Source organism: Cynara cardunculus (assembly GCF_001531365.2).
Source record: "Cynara cardunculus var. scolymus isolate 2C chromosome LG 5, CcrdV1, whole genome shotgun sequence".
NCBI classification, from domain to species: domain Eukaryota; kingdom Viridiplantae; phylum Streptophyta; class Magnoliopsida; order Asterales; family Asteraceae; genus Cynara; species Cynara cardunculus.
The window spans coordinates 19,707,223-19,725,026 of NC_037532.1; the positions used below are offsets into that span (position 1 = coordinate 19,707,223).

The following is a 17,804-nucleotide window of genomic DNA, read 5'->3' on the forward strand; positions in this document are numbered from 1 at the left end:
GAACATAGTTAAAGGGAATCTGATGCAAAGATCAAGGGGGAGTAACTTTGATATTGGCAAAAGACTCAAAAGAAAAAGTGCGACTGAAGATGATTACAGAAAGATTATTTGTGTGCTACGACTGAGAGATGTTGAATGTGAAGATCATTTTCACAAAAGTTTACTGAAGACTTGTTATCTGAAGATTCTTTGAAGATCACATCTTGTAAATTGTTTTTGTTGATTATTGATCTACATTGTCAAAAGAGAAGATCACTGCGGTTCTACATTCGAGGGGGAGAATGCTAGAACTTTCTCAACAGATGATTACTTGAAGATTATAAGTTGAAGATTTCTTTTGAAAGTTGACATATTGTGCTTAATGTTTCAAAGTTCAAACAAGGACTCAAAGYGCATAATTTTCTTTCAAGTCTGAATACAAAGGGGGAGAATGTTAGGATTGAAAATCAGTATTAATTGTATTCGTCTTGAAAGTTAAATATAGTCTATAATTGTAGAAGTCATCGTGTTTGACTTTTATTAGACAGGTTTGACTTTGACTTGTGTTAGTAGGTTTGACCATATAAATAGGAATGGTCTTTGTATTTTGTAAGGAGAGAGCTTATTTGTAAATCATATTACGTAAATGAGAGTTTGACTATGCTATAAATGCATTCACTTTTCCTCTCAACTATCTTAGTGTTCTTGAATGCAATATTCAGATCTGCCATTGTTGTGATGCTTAATGAAGATTGATCACTGAAATAGGGACAAACAAAATTGCCGCTTCCTTGAAAGATTAATGAGTTCAATATACAAGTCACCTGAGATTGTAACTGATAAATTTATTGATTATCACTTAAGAAGGACAACGTCAAATAAGTCTAGGTAACCTGCCGCTCCTTGACTGATCAAACTACCAAAGAACATGAGAAATTTGTATAAATGAATTGTTTCAAACCACAAAGAGGCCAACGAAAAGATATTGGAAAACTCTATCTCAACTAAAAAAACTAGGCGTTGGTTCATGTATAACACCCCTTAAAGAAGTCACAAGAAAGACATTCCTTATATGTAGCTAAAGGAGATATATGATACGTGCAAGATCAACACATATATCAATTGAAACTAACTTTGCGGTAGGGGAAAAGGGATTCCCCACATATACCATAGGCTTGACAGAAAACCAAATGATAATTTATGTCTACAAGCATCGTGGTATGTAATCACTCAAATAAAGTGATGTATTTCTCATTTTCTAGAGGAAACTTTACAGTATATATATACAACAAAGGAGACCCTATTTAAGGAAAGGATACTATCACACTAAAAAAGAGACTCTAATTTACTATACCTAACACTCCTCAAGTTGGAGTGAAGATTTTAATCATGCCCAACTTGCTACAAATGAAATCTATTTGTGCTTCATGTAATGGCTTTGTCAAAATGTCTAAAAGTTGGTACTCGGTCCTGGTGTGTTGGTTAAATAGATGGAGGGGCTGGTTGCGACAATCCAGTCCCTGATCAGATGACAACAAACCTCAATCTGCTTAGTCCTCTCATGAAATACTTGATTCTTGGCTATATGGATAGCTGATTGATTATCACAATACAATCTCATCAAGTCGTCAGTAATCACTCCAAGTTCTCTTAGAATTCTTCTTACCTACGTCATCTCACATGACACATCTGCCATGGTTCTATACTCTGACTCAGCACTTGATCGGGAAACAATATGATGTTTCGTGCACTTCCAAGAAACTAGATTCCCACAGACAAATACAACCATATTCTGTAGTCGATCTCCTGGAAATGGGACAACCAGCCCAATTGGATCCCCTTCTTCAGTGAATGCACCCACTCGACAATGGCCCTGATCCGAATAAAGTATCCCTAAGCTAGATGTGGCCTTGAGATACCTCAGAACGCGAAGTGCTGCCTCAATGACTTGTATAGGGAGCAGATATGAACTGGCTCAAGATACTAACCAGGAATGATATATCTAGTAGTAACCGTTAAATAGTTTGTTTTCCAACTAGTCTTCCTGTATCTCTAAAGATCCTTCAGAGGATTTCCATCATTTGGGAGTAGTTTTCCCATATCGAGCATCGGATGGTTTGCACCCCTATAGACCACACTCGGTAAGCATATGAAGAACATATTTCCTCTGAGATAGAAGAATCCGTTGTTGAGACTGTAGAAATTGGTTTAATTCTAAAATTCAGATATTATCGTCTCCGGATATAATAATATCAGCAACATAAACCATTAGTATGATTTGTCGACCCTCATGGTGTCTAAAGAACACAAAATAATCCTGGGAACTGCGAGTCACACCAAACTCCTGGAGAGCATATGGAAAACATCCAACCCATGCCCTAGGGAACGTTTCAAACCATACACGGATATAGAATTTATGAACCAGTGATCGAAGTTCTCTCTCTCTCTCTGCTTTTATCTGTATTTCTAATCAATAAAGAACGAATTACAAAGACTCTACTTTATAGCCAGGACACTAACAACCAGACCTTTATGGAAAGATAAAAACAACCTATCTAACAAACTATGAGCTGATTGACAGGAGATAAACACAATCTATCTAACAAACTACGAGCAGATCGACAGGAGATAGAGGATCTCCTGTTATCGGCTGACTTTTGACTTTCCACACTCCCCCTCAAGCTGGGCTATGAATATCGATCATACCCAGCTTGGACCGCAACTCTTCGAACCCAAGTCATGATAGAGCCTTTGTAAGAATATCTGCTGTTTGCTGTTTTGACGGCACCAATTTCAGCTGAACTTCTCCCCGATCTATCTTCTCTTTTATGAAGTATCGATCAAGTTCCACATGCTTAGTTCTTTCATGGTGCACAGGATTCTTTGTGATATCAATCGCAGATTTTTGTTGTCATAGAATAGAGTGATAGGACCATTCATCGTTACTTTTAGCTTTGACAAGAGTCGTCTTAGCCATATTCCTTCGCAGATTCCATGACACATGGCTCTACATTCAGCCTCATCGCTGCTTCAAAGCTACCACAACCTGTTTTTTGCTTCTCCAGGTTACTAGGTTCCCATAAGAACAATAACCTGTAGTGGATCTTCCATCAGTTCGTGATCCACCCCAATCAGCATCTGTGAAAACTCTTACCTGCTAATCGGTTGTCTATCCAACGAATAGTCCCTGTCAAGGATTTTGTTTCAGGTATTGCAGAATTTGAACAACCGCTTCTTGATGATCTTCTGTTGGTTGGTTCATGTACCTGATCACCATCCCAACAACAAAACTGATGTCAGGTCTGGTGTGTGATAAGTAAATTAGTTTTCCAACTAATCTTGGATACCTTCCCTTATCAGTCAGTTTCCTATCTCTCATTTGATACTTTCCTTGAGGATCCATAGGTGTCGAAACTGGTTTGCATCCCAACATCCCTCTCTTTTAGAAGGTCTATGGTATACTTTCTTTGTGTTACAAAGATACCTTTGTGGGATATTGCAACCTCCATTCCAAGGAAGTATTTGAGCCTTCCTAGATCTTTCACCACATCCTTTAAATGCTTAAGCTCCTCCACATCATCACCAGTCAAAATTATATCATCTACATACACGATCATGATGACTTTCTTCGCTGTTGATGAACTTTTGATGAACATAGTGTGATCGGTTTGACATTGAATGAATCCATGGTGTTTCACCACTTGAGTTAGCCTCTCAAACCAAGCTCTAGGTGACTGTTTGAGCCTATAGAGTGATTTTTTCAGCCTACAAACCTTTCCAAGGGATTCTTTTGTAGCGATTCCCGGTGGCACATCCATGTACACTTCTTCCTCTAGTTCTCTGTTAAGGCATGCATTCTTTATATCAAGTTGCTTTAGTGGCCAATCTAGGTTTGCTGCAGGAGAAAGCAATACTTTTATAGAGCTCAGTTTAGCAACAGGTGCAGACGTTTCTCCATAGTCGACTCTGTATACTCATGTAAATCCCTTTGCCACCAGTCTCGCCTTGAATCTATTAATAGTTCCATCTGCATTGTACTTTACGGTAAACACCCATTTACAACCAACCGTTTGTCTTCACCGAGTGTTATTTCTTAAGAGGGCATTCATTTCTTCGTCAACTGCTGCCTTCCATTCATGATGTTGTAGAGCCTCTTGTACACACTTTGGAACTTGTATGGAGTCTAGAGAATTTGCATTTATGACTGGCAGATAAGCCTTGGTGCGTCATAAAATTACTGATTGGATGTGTCGTACACGATCGTTTTCCTTTCCTCAATGCTATAGGGACATTAAGATCATCCTGTTCGTCACTAACCTTATCAGTGTCTGAGGTATCACGTTGAGAATTCATACCTTTGCAAGATTCCATGTTTGGCTCGTGATTCAGATCAACCTCAGATTTGTCTCGATTTTAGATTGAAGATTTCAATTTGATTTATCACATCGATTTGTTTATTTCCTCCAATTTTCACGTAGATAACATCTCTGTTCCGGTTTTTGTTATACTCGGTTCAAGGTTTTCTGATGAAGAAAAAAAAAGGGATGGTTTCTCTTCTACTCGGTTAGGGTTTGCTGAGAAAGAGAGAAATCAGGGATGCTATGTGCTGTTGGTAGCTTGGAGATGGAGATAGGCTTTTTATGATAAAGAATAGAGAATGTATTGCTGATGGAAAAGTTGGGTACTGTTAATTTTTTGGTCTGAAGATGCAGATCCCTTCAACTATATAGACGTTGTTGGTGAATGTCTTGCTTGATAATACCTTCATCAAACAAACATCAACAATATAAAGTAATATAATGGAATATAAAATAATGTAATGAATATATTCATTCCTATTTCCTAATATATTAATTCCCATTTTCATTCTTATTCCTACAAATGAACCAAACGCACCCTAACTTCCTTGGTCGAACAGAAAATAAAACATCAATTTATAGAAGATCTCACTTCCATTCTTCAGCACAAGTGTGACCACATCAAAATAAAGCCTAGCAACAAAAATGAAGAAACTCCATAAAAACGTAAAAAAGAGACTTGAAAATTTACCTGTACAAGCATCTCTTCTGTTCCTACTGAGTTTATCAAAAACGAGAAAACAGACAAATCAACACCACTAGGCAAGAGAGTTGCCTCTGCTAAAAGGATAGCAGCCGACATGCAACCAAGAAAGGCAGCAAAGAGTTTTTCAAGTTGCCTCCACATGACGCATCGCCATATCAATTCTACAAAAAGATCACACCCATTAAGAATCTTAAGACAAGTAATTTACCTTCAGAAATCCTGTTTACATAAATGTATTTGAGGTTGCTGAATTGGCTGGGGGACCCCCAATCCTGTCAACATTCTTGTTTTTTAAATAGTTACCAAGATCTGATTATGGGTTATTAAATGGGAAAATAGTCAAAATTATAAATTGGAAGGCTTTTTCCTAAGGGGCCCAACAAATTCCTGAATGGAATTAGGGGGTCCCCCAGCCAATATAAGGTTCATTCGTAATAGTTACAATGCTACCTACAAACGTTGTGTCCACCAACTGTTTCATTTTAACTTTCCCAACATTCTTTATCATTAATGTGGTGAGATAAGCATAACAGAGAAGTACTCAATTGGTGAAATGGTGAACTCTAAAGACACGTAGACAAATTTATCTCCTAGCCGCATTTGCATGTTGCAACACACTCAAAGTAAGAATGGAAAAGAAGATGGTCACATCAAGTACCCATTCTATCAAGATAGCTGCCCGATGTGCCTATCCGTTCAGGTCTGAAGCTTGAAACAAATTTCCTGCAATAAACTTTAAATATCACCAAGAGGTTTGCATTTATAATAAAAAAAAATATTTTAACTAATACCAAACAGAGCCGCACAATCTTTGAACAAACATAAAGATGAAGTATTAATTAAGAAAAATCAGGAGATGTTCAAAAACCCAATTGCGTACAAAATCACAAGCCAGTAGACAGAAAAGGTAGAGAAGGCCAAATACCTACTCATACAAGTAACAAACAGATCAACAGATCTGCTACATGATAAATTTTATCTGCCTCTCAAAACCTATCTATATTCCTATTTAGTTTCTCCTGAACCATTTGTTTCTTTGGCAGAACTTAGTTCAGAATTGGAATGGAGTAATGATAAATGACCAAAATGCCCTTTTATTATATTTTGTAATTTGCTGTTGAACTTATAAATATTAGTAAATTATCATTTAATGTATAAAATTTTGTAAACAATTATTTATTAAATCAAATATAAACACGAACAACAAAACTAAAACCATAAGCCAAATTACGTTACTGATAACCCAAATTGTTCATGCATACAAATAACCATATTCGTTCGTACATACATTACTAAATAAGCCATATTAATAAAATTGAAGTACATATTTCATAATCTAAGCAGTTAATGAGACCGTTTTATGAAGTTGCACTCAATACCTTGACTTAATATAGCGGTTATCGAGTTGGTAAAGTGGCAAATAAAATTTTGGCTCATATAATAAATACAAATATACACACACACACACACACACATATATATATATATATATATTTATAAAGAAGTAAAGAACTTAAAATTTTGTGCATGTAAATATGTCTAATACATAGAAAGTGAGGTAAAACAGATCAAGTCTCACACAAGAAACATAGTAATGAAGCTTGTAATGGTTATGATTGAGCTAACTGCACTAGCGGTAAATAGCGTAAATTGCGGTCAAATAGCGGTAAACAGCACCGCTAATCACAGGAACACTATTATAGCCCGTTATTTGACCACCGGTATAGCACCGCACAATTGACTGTGAGTTCATAACTAATGTCATTCTTCATAAATATATCCCATAACAATCTTTCCCACTTCTCCTTCCAAAATGCCAAGAATTCAACACGGCTTAAGGCTCACATGCTACTTCCAACTTGATTTAAAATTTTCAATTGAAGACAATTAATCGATTTCACAATCTCAGAACTAACCGTGGAAGTTCTATTTTGCAAATTCAAGTAAGCTTTCACCATGTAGTTCAAGTTTCTCCCCAAAAAAGATAACCATATTATTATGATCATCAGAAAAGCATCACCTTGAATTATCCTCTTGTTACGACTTTGACTAGAAAATTATTACCCCGCATATTTGTTGTGTTATGTAAATACGGGCTACAATCCGTCGGGTACTTCAGAATATCATTCATTTGTTGTTCTAGATCCTAATCTTCCATGTTTGCATCATCAACCATCTCAACAAAATTTCTAACTCTATTTCCTTGAGTTTGATTCTTTTCTGAAAACAATTTACAAATCCTTAAGAATGAGAGTGTCTTATTTTCCATTTCGTTGTGTCCATATGGATCTATCATATAACAAGCTTTAACTAAAAAAGCATTTTATTTATAATTAAAAATATAGCATGATAGTAACATGAATCTATTCATATCATAAGATTTTGTTTTTGATTTGCTACTTACTTCTGCAAAGATTTCGTTTTTCTGATTAAACTTGACCTTGTTCTATGTCTTCCATATGTTTGTATGTGTTCGATTTTAATTATTAGTAACTACATTTTTTTTATTAAATTTGTATGAAATGAATAGGTTCATAATGAGACAACAAATCAAAAAAACAAGACATTTCCTTACTTTGAGGATTTATGTATTGTTTTCGGAAAAGATTGAGATGATTTAGCATGCCATGACGTTGTTAGGATCGCTAAAGCTAGAGATTTCATTGCGACGGTAGATGATGCGAGCATGGAAGATCAAAAACAACGATGAGATGATATTATGAAGTATCAGATAGAAATTACTCGGTATTTACATAACGCAACAAATATGTGAGGTGAAGAATATCTGAATCAAAGTAAGGAGAAAAGTAGAGGCGATCCTTTTCTTGACGGTCTCATAGTGTGGTTATATTTCTTGGGAAGAAACTTTAACAAGCATCAAACAACATGGTAAGAGTTGAATTGGATTTGCGAAAGAAAACTTTCTATAGCTAGTTCCAAAATTGTAGAAATCCATTCATTTGAAAAACTCAAAGAAAGTTAAAGATAGCTCACGAGGCTAAACTCGGGTTGAATTTTTGGGATTTGGAAGGAGAAGTGCGAGAGACTTTCGTGCCATATTTGGAAGAATGACACTAATTATAATATACGTACTTTAGTATTATTAATTTATGTTATTTAGTAACATATGTATGAGCAATTATGGTTATTAGCATGTATAAACAAATTGGGTAATTAAAAACATCGAGTTTATGGTTTTATTTGTGTTGTACATGTTCACGTTTATATTTGATTTAATAAATAGTAGTATACAAAATTTTACAAGTTAAACAACATTTTTGTAAAAATATCATCAAAAAGGATTTGGTCATTTATCATTAATTCATTCCGATTCCATAGCTACAGGTTGCCAAACAAACAAACAGATTCCAATTCTTTTAACAAACTTCATTCTAATTCTGCCGACCAAACATGATTAAGGGTGCGTTCGGTACACTAGACAGGACTGGACAAAAGGGATCACTGTTCCACTTTAGGCAGGACTTGTATGTGGAACATAGTGGAAAAGGCGCGTTCCACCCCCACCCCATGGAACAAGGTGAAACAAACTTATGTTTTACCAATCTAACCTCGAAATAAAACTTAATTCTCTTCCAAAACATCAAATACACCTTCCTCTTCAAAATTTTATTCATTTTAAAAATTTTATTCATTGAGTTTGATAAGAATAAAGTATGGTACCTTGTCCCGCATCCATCTGACAAAACTGTGATAGGCACCAAGTGGGTTTATCGCAATAAGTTAGATGAACAAGGAAGTGTAACCCGAAACAAGACTCGTCTTGGTGCTCAGCGATACACGCAAGAAGAAGGAATCGATTATGATGAAACCTTTGCACGAGCGGCTAGACTCGAAGCTATTCAACTCTTCCTAGCCTATTTTGCCCATAGATAGGGATGGTGATTTGGCCCGACCCGGTGGGGAACCCGGTTCACCCGACCCGGACGGGGACGGGGAATCCCCGCTAAAACGGGGACCGGGACCGGGGCCGGGGCCGGGGATCCCCGGTAGAGGCAAACCGGGGTTGGGGCCGGGGCCGGGTATTGTATCCCCCGACCCGCCCCGTACCCGGTATATAAATAAATGCTAAAATTACTAGTTTGGGCTTTGATTATGCATATGTTTCAGACTTTAATTATTTGGGTTTGGGCTTTTTGGACTGGACATTACTCAAAGTCATCTTCAATCCAATACTCCATAGTCCATACTCATCGTCTCATCCTCTCACCTCTCAGACCTCAATCAAGACAATCCTCAATTCCTCATACCTAATACCGTAATACGTAATACCTCTACTACTCGTCTACTCCACRGTCCACACTACAGGTCACAGGCGACACCGGTCACAGGCGACAGACACAGTCCTGAGTCCACAGACAGCACACCGCCGGCAGCGACTACTCTGCTGTTACGCCATCGCCTTCAGCTTCACCAACGCCCTTCGCCAGTTCGCCCTTCACCCTTCGCCTACGCCCTTCGCGGCTACTCTGCTGTTAGTCTGTTACCCCTTCCCCTTGACACCAGGCACCACCAGTCACCACTCCAGCAGGTTGCAGGCGGGAGGCGGCACTCGACAACACTCGACAGTGAGTAAACCCAATTGCCAATTTTTCCATGTCTTTCTAGTTTCTAGTTACTTATTTCATTATTTGTCTGGAATTCGCATACAAGTTTTCCTGATGTATGATACAACCACTTCAAAGATTCGACTTTGAATTCCTGATGGTATCCCAACCGGGGGTTGACCGGGGGTTGACCGAAAGTTGACCGGGGACGGGGCCGGGGCCGGGGACTCTGTACACAAACCGGGGCCGGGGCCGGGGATTACAAACCCCGCCCCATCCCCGCCCCGTTGCCATCCCTACCCATAGAGACTTTAAAGTCTAAAAAATGAATGTAAATAGCGCTTTTCTAAATGGAAAACTTCAGGAGGAAGTTTATGTTAAACAACCTTCAGGGTTCTCTGACCCCAAATATCCTAATCACGTCTATCGATTGGATAAAGCTCTTTATAGGTTAAAACAACCCATCGTGTCTGGTATGACACCCTTTCTTCATTTCTCATCTCTGAGAAATTTGTCCGTGGAAAGATTGACCAGACCCTATTTCTTAGGAAAGTCGAGGGTCATATCATTCTAGTGCAAATTTATGTTGATGATATTATATTTGGTTCCACTAATTCCTCTTTCTGTTTTCGCTTCTCTGTACGCATGAAGAAAGAATATCAGATGAGCATGATGAGAGAATTGTGGGAGAATTGACATTTTCGAGGTCTTCAGATTAAGCAATCTGATAAAGGCATTTTTATCAATAAGAGTAAGTATGTTAGGGATATGTTGAAAAACTTCGACTTAACCAACAATTCATCTATAAAGACTCCTATGGCTCCTCCTCTCTCACTGAACAAGGATCCAAATGGAAAGCCTGTAAACATTACCGCTTACAGAGAAATGATCGGCTCCTTGTTGTATCTCATAGCTAGCCGACCTGATATCATGTATTCTACTTGTCTATGTGCAAGATATCAGTCTGAACCCAAGAAATCCCATCTGATTGTTGTAAAACGATATTCAGATACCTGAAGGGTACTCCTAATCTGGGCCTTTGGTATCCCAAAGACTCAGGTTTCGACCTAATCGATTATGCATATAGTGATTTTGCAGGTTGTAAGTTTGATAGGAAAAGCACCACCGGAGGCTGTCAGCTTCTTGGTGGAAAGTTGGTGAGTTGGACAAGTAAAAAGAAAAACTTAGTGTCCACATCAACTACTGAAGCTGAATATGTAGCCGCTGGAAGTTGTTGTGCCCAAATCCTTTGGATGAAAAATCAACTTGGCAATTATGATCTTCAGCTCTCAAAGATCTCTATTTATTGTGATAGCACTAGTGCCATTGCAATTGCAAACAATCTTGTTCTTCAATCCAAGGCCAAACATATTGAGATCAGATATCATTTTATCAGAGATCATGTTATGAATGGTGATATTGAGCTTCACTTCGTACCTACTGAGTACCAACTCGCTGACCTTTTTACAAAGCCTCTTGATGAGAAAAGATTTAACATCTTAATCAACGACTTGGAATGCTGAACGATGAGGATTAATTCCTTCAGCTCTAAGCAATACTCAGTAATAAATAAGTGAAATGATTCAGTGTTCTTATTCTATCACTGAACTCTTGAGTAAATGCATCTTTCTCTCTAAGGTATGTATACTTATCTTCCTTTCTAAAATCTTAAAACCATCATTGAACTTTCTTATTCAGTGATCAAAATGTTTTAAAAGAGATGCTTCAGTGTTTACTTTTATCACTGAACTCTTGAGCAAGTATATCTCTATACTTGTCTTTTCTTAAAACAAAACTATTGTTGAATTTTTCCTATTCAGTGATTAAAATGTTTTAAAAGATGAAATGATTCAGTGTTTCTCTATCACTGAAATTTTTCAGCAAATGTATCTTACTTATAAGATATGTTTTTTTTCTTTTAAAACTATCACTGAACTTTCTTATTCAGTGATCCTTGTGTTTTAAAAGAATCTTAAAATTATCACTGGATTCTTTCTTTACTCAGTGATCTTATAAAAGAAAATGATAATGAACGGTCATATTTTTATGACGTCATTAAAGTTTTTGAATCATGAACTCTTGTTACGCGCGCGTCCTTCTGACACACGCGGTCCATTATGATACGAATGAGAATGATCCTAGTCTTGACCCAACTAGTGGACTTAAGCCCAATGTGTGGAAAGTATATTCCAGGAGGCCCAAGGCCCACTAAGAGTTTGTTACCTATGATAGTTTAAATAAGCTAATGCCTTCCTCCATGAGGGGCATGCTGATAATAACCCTTGCCTTGGCTCTACGTTTAGAGAAGGGACTCTCTCCCTGGGATCCTTCTGGATAGTAAGTTTTCTTCTTCATTCCAATTACTTGTAGTTTCTGTTCCATCGATTATTTTTTTCCAACAGCCGATTACCCAATTTTCCCCCAATCTGTTCATTTTGTATCACATTACTATTCCGCCCAATCACAGGGTAATGACATGCAAACTTTTTCATTATTGCACATCTTTTTGAAAAGTCGTTTTTCCTTCTCTTCTTTCTCTCTCATCCTACCTATAAATATATAGAAAAGGTAGAAAATAAAAATTGAAAACTACATAAAGTTTTTATTTTGGTGTCATTTTAATCGCCTTGATGAAAATTTTCTAATGATATATTTTGTATATAGAATATTTATTTTATAATAATTTAATAAATTACATAATTAATCAAAATATATAAACAACTCATTAGGGGTAAATTGGTTCTTTTATATGTTATGTCCAGTCCAGTTCCGTCTTACCAAAGGCTGAACAGTTGTTCTATCCTATTTTGTCCTGTTCCATCCTATCTTGTTCGTCCCATCCTGTCTGGATACCAAACACACCCTCAATTCCATTCAAATTCCTTTGACAAATTCCAATCCTTTAAAAACCACTTTGCTGACCCAAAACCACCTTGCATTCCAGTTAGGCTAGGCTTTTTCCTCCCAAAAGATAACATTATAGTAATATAACCCATGAATGCCATTGATGGGATATGCTTAGCCTTGCAGGAATGCTAAGATCATAACTCTAAAGCCATGTAGCCACTTCCCTTCTTTTCCTTGTTCTTCTTCGATGCAATATGATCATTGATTTCATACTAACAAGTAAGAATTGTTATCTTTGGTTCTATGTAATATTAGCATGCATAAACTCATGTGATGAATTGATGGATGGTAATATGTTAGGGTCTTAAAAAGCAGCTCATGCATAAGCAAAGAATAGATCATCTGCAAATGCTAGAGCTTTGACAGCACAAGACAGATAAGAGGTTAGTCAAATGGTGTAGCAAATTCTGAAGAGATAATAAGGGATCATCTAAAGAAAGTTCGCTAATACTAAAGCTAGCATCCATGTATAAACACATAGGAAGGAAATATTGAAGGTAAGAGTAGCCTCCATTAACTAAAGCAATTCCTTCCATGTTTCTTATTGATTGATTGGAAATTCTACAACTTGTTATAAAAGTTAGAACAATTCAGTCCATTTTTTCCTTTTGATAATTATCATGAAGAAAGGTTTTGCCTCTCGATTCAGTCCAAAGCTGGAAAACTGTTGTCCAAGTAACAAGTAGATATTTGCATCCACCTTAGTTTTTCAAATGATGAACTGTACATATCAGGATACTTCTACAGTACAGACTCCGTTGGCTTTCATAACAAAGCATCACGAAAGTTCCGCAATCAATGGTCGAGGCCATGGTTTTAAAAAACGTGGGAGGCGTACGCCTTAAGGCGTGTCCAAAAAACGTACGAGGCGGCGCTCTTAAGGGCTGGTTGACTCGTAGGCGTCAGTTGATTGAGACGTGGGCAAAGGCCGTGAGACGGTGGGCATTGGAGAGGCGTCCGACTGGTAATAATAGGATAAAACACTAAAAGTGAGTCGAAATAGTCGAAATAGCACGACGCTTCTTTCTATCACCTTATACCCTTCTCTTTTTCAATATGCTAATTACTTTTGATATGTTTTAACTATTAGACATAATATATTATTATATTTAGTTAATAGCTGTTCTATTTTTATTTTTATTTTCTGATGTCTTTTATATATTTTACTACATTAATATTTTTATATACAATTAATAACTTTTGTATTTGTATTATTGTGTTTTTTAATTTTTTGATTAATCTTTTATATGCTTTTATTATAGATATCTAATATATATTTAATAAGTTTTGTATTCGTTTTTTTAGTAACTTTTATATGTTTTTACTATAAATATATTATATTATTATATTTATTAACTTTTATATTCGTTTTTTTTTTTTTTTTTTTTTTTTATTTCTTAATTGATTTTCTATATGTTTTTTAGTTAGTTAATCTAAGTAATTTGAGAGAATAGATAATAATGACTATGGAGATAACGGTGTAGCTATACAGTCTATGTTTCCTGCCTTGAGACTTAGAGTTATTAGGTTTATTGAATTGTGGGCTTTCTAGTTTGCTTATTTGGTATGGAAATATGAAATTATGTTTTTTTGTCAAGTGTTATGGATTTATGAATTTGTTGTTTTATTTTTGTGGGGCTCACGCCTCACATAACTTATGCCTCGAGGCTCGTTTCCATTCTTTAAAACCTTGGTTGAGGCATCACTTGAACTCAGCAACCAAAATGTCTCGTTGGTTCGGAATGAAGTGAAGCCGCTACATCAAGCCAACATCTTTCCTGATGGAAAACCAAGCAAAAGACTAGCGGTAGAGAGAAGGTCAATACTTCTATCTTGCATTTCTCTTAATGTTTTAATAGTTACTTTATCATAACATGAGGAGTATACAGGACCATAACTTTAATGCACTAAACTTCTAACCTTTCAGATAACAACTGACAAACCTTAAGACCTGCACTTCCTTACTTTAAAAATATTTCTCATCTTAGCATGGTAATTTGCATGTATTCTTTACATGCAACACGAGCAGCTACAAAATTTGAAGCCATCTTACCCTTACTTTTCTTGCATTCTTTAATTATATATTTATTTTAATATTTTAATTCCTTGGCCAACTCTACTAGCCCTGATAAAATGAAAAGGCCATCTTAACAATGACTTTAAAAGTTGATCAGAATTTACAATCTTCTACTCAATTCAAGCAAAAACTTAAATTAAGTAAAAACTTGTAAACATGGATCTCCTTGGTGTTACTCAGGTACTTTACTGGAATAATCACGATCATTTACTATGAAAAAGTTATGCATTAAAGATATACCGAATGGTTAAAAGAAGAACAAAGATAAACAAAACTGTAATATTAGAGAAAATTAAATGTTTTCATTATAGCTGAAGTTGCACTCCATTTTATCCCACCAACATGTCACCTACTCTCATCAATCTAACCCCATATCATGCCCAAAAAACATACACCATTGTCTATCATCTTATATTTCCTTCATTCTCATTCATAGTTAAAGCAACAAAGGTAGACTCAACTTAATCACTCGCTTATATGCTCGCCATTATCCGTATTAATAATCATTTTGACATTTATGCTGGGACTTTTTTCTTCTTGAAAGGCATTGACAATATCTCATGTCTCATAAAGAGTTCAAGAACAAAAAAATATCATAAGGAAATCCTTTGTATGTCCACTGTATCTGACCATGAATTTCCGATGACGATAGAATTTGTTGTTGATAAACAGAGTATCCAACACCTTAACCACATCACAGCTGCATTTCTTCTATGCACATATTTAGCAGGTTTTACTTCTGCCATATAGAACTTAGCTTTTAACAGTAATGGAACTTTTCTATTACATTATTCTTCAAACCATCAATTCATCAACCCCACACTCATCATATGACTGACATTATTATGGTCTCTCATCCAAAAAAATGGAAGAATTTCCATCCTAACAGCTTATTTGGACATGCTTACCACATCTATGCTCCTAATTAGCACAAATGATAGTCCATTTTGTGTCCTCTATTTATTCGCAATTAGTACACCTCCAACTTCGGATAATAAAGGGAAATTTGAGTTTCTACGCTTAAGTACCCCCCATATATCAATATATGCTCCAATGTTCAACTATTAACAAAGGGAAATTTTGTTTTAATACTCTCTCCCCCAAACCTATGACAGCCACCAAAAGAAAAACCTCCAACAATTTAATGTGAAAAATACTCAGCGGGATAATTGAAGATGAAACGCGAATCGAAATGACAAAGAACAAAAGTAAGAGAAAATCTTCAAGACGAAACCAAAACCGAAATCCTTCATCTTCAGCTGTTGTGATCAAATATGATGATCCAACAAGGAAAACAGCTTTGGAGCATCACCCAAGCTCAAAGATAGCTACATTATCCCTCTCTCTCTCCCTCTCTCTCTCTCTCTCTCTCTCTTTCTGTGGGTAAAAAATCTGTAATGAGATGGAGCTTGATGGTGCTCAATGATTTCTCTATAAGGATAATAGGGGCTCAATTAGCTTATGTTCAACTAGTTTTCGGTTGTTTCTTCAGTAAGGTTCAGGAAGAAGCACAATATGTTAAGCATTATTTTTATATCTTGATATAGAATATTCTTAGAACAACAATTGTGTATGTGTTTTGACAGTATACCACCAATAATCTGCAGTGTATTCTGAAATTTGCATTTGTGTTTTGCCTATTTAGTCTCACTTTTTATAGTAACTTGCAAATGTGAAGTAACTTTTTGCTATCTCACATATAGGAAAGCTTGTTGGAGCATTTTAGGTTAAAACATGGACAGTAATGTGTGTGTCTATGCATTGGCTTTCCAATTGTTATATTCACTGTTTAGATGAACAAAGGCTCATGAAAGCAAAGGCTAATAATGATATCAATATATGATTTTTCTTTTTCATATTAATTTAAGTTGTCAGATATCATTGAGTAACATTAGAAAACATATATGTATATATACGGACTTGCCATCTTAAGTCACATCTTGAAAAACGTTATGGCCTTGTATTGGCTCCTAATTCTTGAGATTTTGCCTCGCCGCCACTTCACACCTGGCCTCACACCATTTAGTACCTTGGGTAAAACATAGACCGTTTCTTGTCTAGATTGTCTATTGGAAGGGGCCTAAGCCTAAAAGGGGATGCATTCCTCATTTCTAGCATCTAAATGCTAAGATCCAATAGTTGGGAGTTGAAAAACTAATTAGAGTGAAACACCAAGTATAATTGCTATCACTTATTGTTCTTTTATTCTTTATAACCACTATCTAGCATGGTCTTGACACTAATGCCACATGAGGATTCAAAACAGAAATCAAGTCACTGACACTACTCTCATCAATCAATAGAATATCATCAAAAGGCATACACCATGCTATATCATCAAGGATGTCTTTGTGGGCTCATCTATACCTAAAGCAAAAAATATATGTGATCCAACAAATATTAGATTCATACAAATTATGATGTGTCAGTGGTTCAAAGAGCAAGTGATGATTGTCACAAATATTTTGATTACCAAGGTGTAGATATAGCTATTATAGTTGGTTTCTTTACCATTTATATGGTAATGAAATAGTAGATTCATACAAATTATACGAGCATGAAATGCACATTCACTCAGAAGGTCATGATGGAGTTACTAAAAGCAATAAATGAGCAGGGTAACTACTTTGCCCTACTTTGCCCTGCACTAATCCAGAAGTAATTTAAATGGAAAACAAAGAATAATGCATGAGTTTTAGGACATACCACCCTGTCTCATTGCGTTGATTATAATTCTTTATCGTGTCTTCTAACTTGAGGGCTTCCATGACATATGTCAAATACTCACTGCAAAAAATAGAAGAATACAAGTACTTCCTTATTAGATTAATGGTGCCATTCTAATGGTAAGGACATAGATTGCAGTTACGTCCTATATATAGCCGTAAGTTAATCCTCAAAAGAGTACCCATGTATGAGATGTGAACAAGTTCAATAAGAAGAGCTCGTAGTTCTTATACAACGATGTTGGAAGATCTACTAACCAGGCCGGAATGTAGTTCAACCATCCAAAAAAGATCATGGTGTTAACTAGTAAACAAATAATGTGATTAAAATACAAAATCTATGGAGCCTGATTATCAAGTACACAAGCATGAAAGTAAAAGTTTGCAAAACTCGATACCTTCATCATTAACAGAAAATCCCTATATATAGGGTATGTACAAAGAAACCCTATCGGCTATAATTAATGATAAATATAAATCAAATCC

At 36.1% G+C, this 17,804-nt stretch overlaps 1 protein-coding gene across 3 annotated transcripts in view; it reads right to left on the bottom strand.

Annotated features, from left to right (window-relative positions):
- The window catches only part of LOC112512340 (LMBR1 domain-containing protein 2 homolog A-like), a 57,860-nt gene that overhangs the window by 17,078 nt on the left and 22,978 nt on the right, over positions 1-17,804 (bottom strand). For all 3 annotated transcript variants that reach the window (XM_025118235.1, XM_025118234.1, XM_025118236.1), the window contains 3 exons: positions 17,299-17,379; positions 5,702-5,766; positions 5,029-5,204 (listed from right to left, as the gene is read on the bottom strand). In XM_025118235.1, coding sequence (XP_024974003.1) covers positions 5,029-5,204; positions 5,702-5,766; positions 17,299-17,379 — 322 coding nt within the window. The remainder of the gene's footprint in view (positions 1-5,028; positions 5,205-5,701; positions 5,767-17,298; positions 17,380-17,804) is intronic.